The sequence below is a fragment of the Myotis brandtii genome, unplaced genomic scaffold, assembly GCF_000412655.1.
Source record: "Myotis brandtii unplaced genomic scaffold, ASM41265v1 scaffold1738, whole genome shotgun sequence".
In the NCBI taxonomy this organism is placed as follows: domain Eukaryota; kingdom Metazoa; phylum Chordata; class Mammalia; order Chiroptera; family Vespertilionidae; genus Myotis; species Myotis brandtii.
Window position 1 is genome coordinate 115,940 of NW_005356425.1, and position 8,522 is coordinate 124,461.

The 8,522-nt window shown below is 54.5% G+C and overlaps 1 protein-coding gene across 11 annotated transcripts in view; it reads left to right on the top strand.

The window, feature by feature from the left end:
• Positions 1 to 5,976, top strand: part of LOC102243147 (glycine-rich cell wall structural protein-like) — a 14,705-nt gene extending 8,729 nt beyond the window's left edge. For 10 of the 11 annotated variants that reach the window (XM_014537152.1, XM_014537154.1, XM_014537155.1 and 7 more), the window contains 16 exons: positions 1,372 to 1,404; positions 2,606 to 2,638; positions 2,724 to 2,753; positions 2,845 to 2,877; positions 2,979 to 3,014; positions 3,267 to 3,371; positions 3,655 to 3,699; positions 3,958 to 3,999; positions 4,105 to 4,137; positions 4,556 to 4,618; positions 4,700 to 4,729; positions 4,820 to 4,879; positions 5,010 to 5,123; positions 5,402 to 5,446; positions 5,538 to 5,591; positions 5,823 to 5,976. In XM_014537152.1, coding sequence (XP_014392638.1) covers positions 1,372 to 1,404; positions 2,606 to 2,638; positions 2,724 to 2,753; positions 2,845 to 2,877; positions 2,979 to 3,014; positions 3,267 to 3,371; positions 3,655 to 3,699; positions 3,958 to 3,999; positions 4,105 to 4,137; positions 4,556 to 4,618; positions 4,700 to 4,729; positions 4,820 to 4,879; positions 5,010 to 5,123; positions 5,402 to 5,446; positions 5,538 to 5,591; positions 5,823 to 5,848 — 782 coding nt within the window. In that variant the 3' untranslated portion in view covers positions 5,849 to 5,976. The remainder of the gene's footprint in view (positions 1 to 1,371; positions 1,405 to 2,605; positions 2,639 to 2,723; positions 2,754 to 2,844; positions 2,878 to 2,978; positions 3,015 to 3,266; positions 3,372 to 3,654; positions 3,700 to 3,957; positions 4,000 to 4,104; positions 4,138 to 4,555; positions 4,619 to 4,699; positions 4,730 to 4,819; positions 4,880 to 5,009; positions 5,124 to 5,401; positions 5,447 to 5,537; positions 5,592 to 5,822) is intronic. The other variant, XM_014537163.1, reaches the window with a different exon arrangement.
• The last annotated feature ends 2,546 nt before the right edge of the window (positions 5,977 to 8,522 follow it).

An 8,522-nucleotide genomic window follows, 5' to 3' on the forward strand; every position in this document is an offset into this window, starting at 1 on the left:
GGGGGAGTGACCCCGCAGAAACCAGGTGAGGGAAAGATCCCCCACCCCCCCGCCTCTTCTCTGAGGCTGCCTGACTCCTGTCCTGCTCTACTGAACCCCTCTGCATAGTGCCCCTCATGCCACCCCTGTTTTTCCTCCCCAGGATATGGTAATGGAAATGGACTGGGAGCCCCAGCAGGTGAGGGCAGCTGGGCTTCGTCCTGAGACGGGGGTTGGGGGTGGGGGGGAGGACAGGAGCAGGGGCTGGAGGCCTGGCAGAGGCTGTCAGCCTCTCTGCCTCCCAGGCCTGGGAAGGGGTGGGAAAGCCCTGGGCCAGGTGAGAGGACAGCTGTCCTGTCCTCCTCATTTCACTCAGGCCTCTCTCTGGCACCCCTTCCTCAGCACTAATGCATGGAGCGGGGTCTGCTTACCTCTAGGAAGAGGGACACTCCCTGCTTCAGGGGTGAAGGGTGTCAGGGCGCCAAGCACCATGGGAGAGAAGTGGGAGGCAAGACCAGGAGACCCCAGGGCTGGCCTCAGCCCCTCAGCCCACAGCCAGCTTTATGGTTCCCCCACCTTCTCCCCACAGGCCCTGCAGCTCAGAATGGCTATGGACCAGGTTAGGGGTGGGCCGGGGCCCTGGGGAGGCGCAGGGATGGGGCCCAGGGCCCTCAGTGCTGCTGTCTCCAAACCCTGAGCTCCAGGCACCTATTCACACCCCACTGAGATATTGCCAGACACACACACATACACACACACACACACACACACCCCGGATTCGGGAATGGGCTGGGAGCCCAGCCTGGTGGGACTGGTGGGGTCTGAGGTGGGCACCCGCATCTGCGTGTCCTCTCCCACCTCCCTCCAGGCCTTTGAGGGGCCGGATTAGTAAATGATTAAAAGAGGCCCGGGACAACCTCCATGATCCCTGGTTCTGGCTTGGCTGCCTGCCAGCCTTTACCCCACCTTAGCCAGGCCCCAAGTCTCCTGTTCATCCTTCCCGCCCCACTGGCCCTGCTCAGGATGGCTCCAAAACAGGTGGGTCCTGAGGGGCTGAGAGAGGCCGGAAGGAGGAGAGGAGGCGGCCTTTGGAGGGAGCTGGTGTCTTCACCCAGATCCTGACTCATGGTCCTCTCGTGGGCCCCAGCAGACTTGGAGAATTGGACGGGGGTGGCAGGAGGCAGGAGAGACCCCAGGGCTTCTGGTTCCTAAGCTGGGAGGGAAGGCAGCCCAGCTGCCCGCCTCCTGCCTCCCCCTCTCCTGTCCGCACAGGCCCGTGGCTCCATAAGCCAGGGACCAGGTAGTGGAGTGGGCCCCAGGGAGCCTGAGTTCTAGAGGAGAGGCCCGGTGGGTGGGTCAGGGGTACCTCACCTGCTCCCCTCTCTTCTCCAGGCATTGGTGAGGGCATGAAGCCTCAGAAGCCAGGTAAACCCTTCCTTTCTATCCACACTGTGATACTGTGATTTATGATAAGAAATATATACTTGGCCTTCTCCCATTCCTGGCACAGAGCTGGCTCTTAAAAGCCTTGGAATTTCCTAAATTCTTTTGTTGTGTTAATGAGGTGACTTTTGGAAAGCCCCTGGGGCCGGTTGCCACCTTGTGATTGGAGGGTTGCAACTTTTAATCTCACCCCTTTGCTTGTAAGGAAGCCTCTGTAAAAACCCCCAAGGACAGGGCTGGGAGAGCGTCCTCTCGGGTTGGTGAAGGGGGTCGGGGGTGGAGAGAAGGGCGATGGGCTGGAGCATGGAAGCTCCGAATGCCTTCTCACTTACAAACCTTATCCCATACATTTTGTTCATCTGGCTGTTTCTGAGCTGTATCCTTTCATAATATCTAAATTCTGGGAGCCACTCTAGAACAGCGGTTCTCAACCTGTGGGTCGTGACCCCTTTGGGGGTCGAACGACCCTTTCACAGGGGTCGCCTAAGACCATCGGAAAACACATATATAATTACATATTGTTTTTGTGATTAATCACTATGCTTTAATTATGTTCAATTTGTAACAATGAAATTGGGGGTCACCACAACATGAGGAACTGTATTAAAGGGTCGCGGCGTTAGGAACCACTGCTCTAGATTAATTGAACCCAAAGAGGGGGTCATCGGAACTTCTGATTTATAGAGCTGGTTGGTCAGAAGCACAGATAACAACCTGGACTGGCAATGGGCAGAAGTGGGAGGAGGGAACAGTATTGTGGGACTGAGCCCTTAACCGGTGGGATGTGATGCTACCTCCAGGTAGGTAGGGTCAGAATTGTAGGACACCCAGCTGGTACCTGAAAATTGCTCGGTGATGTTGGAAAAAAACCCAGAATTGAAACTAGTGTCAGAATTGGACCCCAATACTCTCTACCTCCAGAAACTATCTATTCCCTTCATCTGTGACCCCTCAAAGCCCCTCGCCTGTCTCCCTAGTTTACAAGAATGGGCTGGGAGCTGGATGGAGCCTTCCCGAGGGAAGAGGCCCAGCCAGATGGGGGAGGCAGGGCAGGCATGGAGCTCTGGAAGGTGGAGGGGAAGAGGGGTCACAGGGTCCCATGGGACAAATAGTTCGGTCCTGGGAAAGAGAAGGGGCAGAATGGAGTCCATCTGTCACTCAGCCTCCATCTGTCTCTCCCCAGGCCTAGCAGGGGGCATGAGCCCTCCAAAGCCAGGTGAGCCCACCCTGCCCCTCTCCCACCTCCACCTGAAGTCTCCCCCTACCCCAGCCCCAGCCCTCATTCCTGCTCTCCCTCCCAGGATACACACCAGGAAACGGGCTCCCGCCTGGTGAGTACATGAGGGTCTCAGTGTCAGGTAGAGAGGGCTCCCTCTGGGGAGGGGCTGCCCCTCGGAAGCTGTCTCTCTGCTTCTCCTGCAGGTCTGGAAGGGGGCGTGAAACCTCAGAAGCCAGGCAAGTGCGAGAGCCCCTATCTCAGTCCTGTACCTTTTCCTATTGCTCCTTCCAGGACCCCCGCCCCCAGTACCCCTAACAGCCCTGCTTTTCCTCTCCAGGATATGGCAGCAGAAACGGGCTGGGGGCCCAGGCAGGTGAGGCCCCAGGGGCGAGGGGGGTAGGCTGGCAGGCCTTGGGGCTGGGTGGGCAACTAGCAGAAACCATGTCAGGTGGCTGGGTCCCCTGGTCCCCAACGCAGGTTGTGGCCCAGAGGAACTGGGCTTTTCCTGTCCTGGCCAACGGTCCCCCCTTGGAAGCTGTGTCTGCCCTAGAAGCTACTGCAGGCTGGTGGACTGGCCGGACCCAGGCCCGTCTGGGCTCACGGCCCCCTCCCTCCTCCCATCTAGGTCCCTGCATTGGGCTTCCCACTCCAGGAGGCCCTTCTGACAAAGCAGGCAGCTGGGGCTCCAAAGCCCAGCCCCCCGCCCCAGCGCAGAACGGCAAGTTCCCAGGTAGTGTGGAGTGGGTGGCCATGGGGGGTGGGGTGGTGTACCTGGTCCCAGAAGGGGCTGGGCCTGGCTGGCTGGGCTGCTCAGAAGCCCCTACGCCCATTCTTCACCTGAGAGTGAGGCTTGCTGTGAGCCAACTGAGGAAAAGCCTGAACTCTGGCTCGGAGACCCAGGTGACCCCCCAATATGGCAGCTCCCCCAAGCGCCTGTCCCCCGCATGGCAGGCTGTGGCAGTCCCAAACTGCCTGGCCCTGGGCTCACTCCTGCGCCCTGGTTTTCTTCCTAGCACCGACGCCAGCCATCCAGTGGGGACTGAAGCCTCAGAAAGCAGGTGCGAGTCTGCTTGCCTCTGTGCCCATCCAGGTCAGGGTCACTCCCCCATCACCCCTATGCCCAGGCTGCCTCAGCTGTTCAGGCCAGGAAGGCCCCTCCCAAGTCGACCCTCCTTCTCTCTTGCTGCGTTCTAAACTCAGTTATTCTGATCCCTTTCCCTGTGGGTAGAAAGAATCCCTTCTTCCTCCTCAGAGTTCCTAAGGTCCATCCTTGGGAAAGTGTGGGTCCTCCGCACTGAGCTCAGTTCTCTTCACAGGGTACCACCCTTCAAACGGCTACGGACCAGGAGCAGAACTGGGTGAGGAGGCCCTCGTCTGAGTTCTTCTTCCTCCCATCCCATCCCACCCTTGTGGCCATCTCTGACCCCGCCCCCCACCTCTGACCCCCATTTCCTCTACTCTAGGCTTTGGTGATGGCCTCAAACCTCAGAAAGTTGGTGAGCACCCCCCCCCACCGCCCAGGCCCTCATCTTGGGCACAACCTGGCACCTCCTTCATGATGAGCCCTCCTTGTTGCTATCTTTGTCATGTCTGTCTCTTGCCTTATTCACCCAGCCCATATTTACTATGCACTGGGCTACAATGGTGGCCAGACCAGGTGCCATCTTATTTCAGGTGAGGGTAGAGTGACAGACTGAGGCAGGAGGGAAGGGAAGCTGCCCAGAGAGAAGCCAGGGAAGGCTTCCAGAAGGTTGAGCAGGGTTAGCGTGCTGAGGGTGGGGGGATGTGAGAGGCCCTCTCTCGGTGACCTCTGTGTGAGTCAGTCTGCCTCTCCATGAGCTGGTCACCCTGGCTTCCCCACTGCTGTCCACCCTCAGCCCCCATCCCAGCCCCTCTCCGATCTGTCTCCTGCAGGTTTTAGTTACGGGAATGGTGGTCTGGGAGCCGGGGTCTTCACTGAGGCCCTCCTGCAGCCAGGTGCCTAAGGGTAGGGTTGGGGAGGTTGGAGGGGCTCCTGGCTCAGGGGCTGTTCATGTCTCTGACCTCTTTCCTCCTCAGGGTTCCCTGGGGCCAATGGCTTTAGAAACGGTGAGTTGGGTCCCGGGGGACAGAGTGCAGGGGGTGAGGGGAAGGGACACCAAGGTCTGGTCAGGAATGAAGCACATGGCTCTCTCGCAGGGTATGGCGAGGAAGCGCTGGTGTACCCCAAAGCCGCAGCTCCAGCCTCTGAAGGAAATGGTAAGAAATGAGAGTTCAGGGAGCAGAGTGAACCCTGGCAAGGGCTATTGGGGGTTGGGGGACTCTGAGGCCCAGGGAGGACTGGGGCATCCAGTGGGCAGTGGTTCCCACAGAAGCTCTCCTCCTGCAGGTCAGACTGAGGCTTTGAGGGGCTCTCCTTGGCCCTCCCTCCAGCCTTGGGGGGCTGCCTGGAAGCCTGGATATGGGGCCGGTGGTGCATATCCAGGGGTCGAAAGCCAGCCAGGTAATGGGGTGTGTGGAAGAACATTGAGGGGGGGACGAGGGGTGGCTTTAGGGAGCTGGGTCCTGGGCCCAGGCCCACCCCATAGCCCTAAGAGATGGAGGGGACATTGATGGTGGAGGAAGTATGAGGGGGACAGGAATGAATGGGACTGGAGGAGGGATAGGGAGAGCAGGGGGCCCTGAGCAGGAGCCTGGCACCTGGACTAAGATGAGGAGGTGACAGAGCAGATCAAGGGCCATCAGGGACGCAGTGCTCCTACCTTCCGTCCCTACCTCCAGGGCCCTATGAGCAGCTGAGGCCAGAGCTGGACCCCAGACCCTTTGGTGAGTGGGGTTCTCGCAAGGCCTGGGATGAAGCTGGGGGGAGCACTGGAAAGTTCTGTGACCCTGGTCCCCTGGCTTGTTTGTGCCTTAGGAGGCCCTGAGGTGAAGCGAGGCAGCAGTGGCCCGCTGGAAAATGGCTATGGAGGTGAGGGGGAGCCAGTGGCCCTGTTCCCCACTCTCCCCATGCCACCATTGTCACCCTTTCAAGCCACACTTGGGGATGCCCCCAGCCCTTGGGAGGGAGGGCAGGCTCTCAGACCACCTGGAGTCATCTGCTGAGTGACTGACCTCAGAGACCAGAGGAGGGAGAGGGCTCGTTTCCCCCAGGAGGCGAGGAGGGGGCACCTCACCGGAGCTCTGCTCTACCTCTTCCCAGGCCACTGCCCTTTTGGGAAATGCTGAGCCCCTGAGCTGATCCACTGTCATCCTGAGAGCCCGGTCTGCTTGGCAAGGACGGCCAGACCCTTGGGCTTGGTCTCTGGCCTGGGGTCGCCTGCGGGCTGGAAGTATTAATAAAGGCGATGTGCTTCTCTGTTTGCCTTTGTGTGCCACGGCAGGGTGAGGGGTGGGATGGGCTGCCTGGGGTTAGAGCCCCCTGGGCCTACAGTCTCCACTCTGCACCCCATTCATTCATTCATTCATTCATTCAACAAACTGTGTGGCTGTGTGCTACGGGCTTTGCTCTGATGGGACAGACCATGAGAACAGAACAGATTCAGGCCTGCCTTTGGAGAGGGGGCATCGCTCGGCAACAATCTATTGGGGGAGCCACATCCAAGTTAGGGAGCTTGTGTATTATTTGTCTCTTAATTTATAACAATTTATTAGAGTTATTAAACTAAAATCTCATTTTCCTTAAGCCCTTACACTTGCTTCTGGGCATCATTTTACTGATTAATCTTATAATTTGGATGTAAAATTCACTTTCACATTCTTTGATTAATGTTCCATTAGTTTATAAATTTGACAGATTGATGCCCCCTCCCTAAATATTTTACTTGTCTTACAAGTCTGATTAATTCAATTCCCTTAGGTATTTCAAACTATTATATGCACATAATCTACTTGATCTCTTAATGGAGAGGGGGAGGGGTGTGAATCTAATCAGTAACATCTTCCTAAGCACTCCTGGAAATGAATAATTGAGATATTTGTTATCTCAGATTACTGAATGTTTTCAAAAAACATTAGTAACTGGATTAAAAAGCCAGTTACTAATCCACTCTCAGTGTCTGTACTACTGGATCACTTTATTTTCTCATCTCATGATTACAAATTGACTCACCCAGAAATGCAGTACAAATTACTCTCCTAGGCTGGGTCTGGAATGGAGGCTGGGAACTGACCCCCTATTCTGAACTTTGACCCAGTTACAGGACCCGTCTCTATGAGCCTCTGTGTTCTGAGTCTTTCCAAACCCACACCTCTTCTTGCAGCCTGGTGAAGTTTTAGCCGAAGAATTCAAGTTGGCCCGGCCAGCATGGCTCAGTGTGTGAGCATCGACCTAAGAACCAGGAGGTCACAGGTCATGACTAGATTGAGGGCTCAATCCCCAGTGGCAGCCGATCCACATTCTGCTCTCATATTGATGTTTCTTTCTCTCTCTGTCCCTTCCTCTCTCTCTAGAAATTAATAACATTTTTTAAAAGAGAAAAAAAAGAATTCAAGTTGAATAGAGTTGATGGGACGTGGCACTCTATGAGGAACTCAGTTCATCTTATGGCCTGGTTTACGATAACTTGGGTGGAGACCAAAACGTTACTGCAATATGCACAATGTTTTGGGGATCAACCTTTGGGAGATTCTGTAAACATCATGGGAATTCCAGCCTAATTTCCCTCATTTGGTTTTGCTGTATTTGAGAATCATTATAGACTTTTGCTTTTTCACAGAACCACTGATTCTTTAAAATATCCAAAATGTCTCCTCATGTATTTCTCTTCCCTGAGGTATGGAATAAACCACATCATCTCTTTACTGGAGAACAGGATTAGGAGCCAACATCTGGGCATGTTCTAATATTACAAAGATTTCTATATTCCGACTTTAAATAAATTGACCATTCTTTTTATTTAATGATTTTCACCCATGTCATTTACTATTCTTAACAATATTAACAAATGCTACATGTCAGTCAAGCTTTGCTATTGAATTAATATAGTTTTAATTTTAAATATATATTTTATTGATTTTTTTACAGAGAGGAAGGGGGAGGGATAGAGAGTTAGAAACATCGATGAGAGAGAAACATCGATCAGCTGCCTCCTGCACACCTCCTACTGGGGTTGTGCCCACAACCAAGGTACATGCCCTTGATCGGAATCGAACCTGGGACCCTTCAGTCCGCAGGCCGACGCTCTGTCCACTGAGCCAAACCAGTCAGGACTAAAAAGTCCTCACCAGCGGATATGTTTTTCATTGATTCGAGAGAGGAAAGGAGGAAAGAGAGAGAGAAAAATTCGGTTGCCTCCTGTATGCATCTGACTAGGGATCGAACCCACAACCTGGGTGTATGCCCTGACCAGGAATCCAACCGGCAACTCTATGGGGCCGATGCTCTAACAGAATCTAATAACTAACATCTTCCTAAGCACTCCAACTGAGCCATACTGGCCAGGGCAGAATTAATATGCTTTTATCTTTTCTATAAGATAACTACGTGGAGCCCTAACCGGTTTGGCTCAGTGGATAGAGCGTCGGCCTGCGGGCTGAAGGGTCCCAGGTTAGATTCCGGCCAAGGGCATGTACCTTGGTTGCGGGCACATCCCCAGTGGGAGATGTGCAAGAGGCAGCTGATCGATGTTTCTCTCTCATCGATGTTTCTAACTCTCTATCTCTCTCCCTTCCTCTCTGTAAAAAATCAATAAAATATATTTTTAAAAAAATCAATAAAATGTATTTAAAAAAAAAGATAACTACGTGGAAATCTGCGTAGATCTTGCCCACATGCAGGCACCTCAGTCCGGAATTACTAAGAACATGACCAAAGAGGAGAGCCACACACTCTCCGCAGCGGCCGCCGCAGGTGGGTGGGCGGTGTTGGTCCAGGGACTTGCAGCGGCTCAGGGTCCCTCGG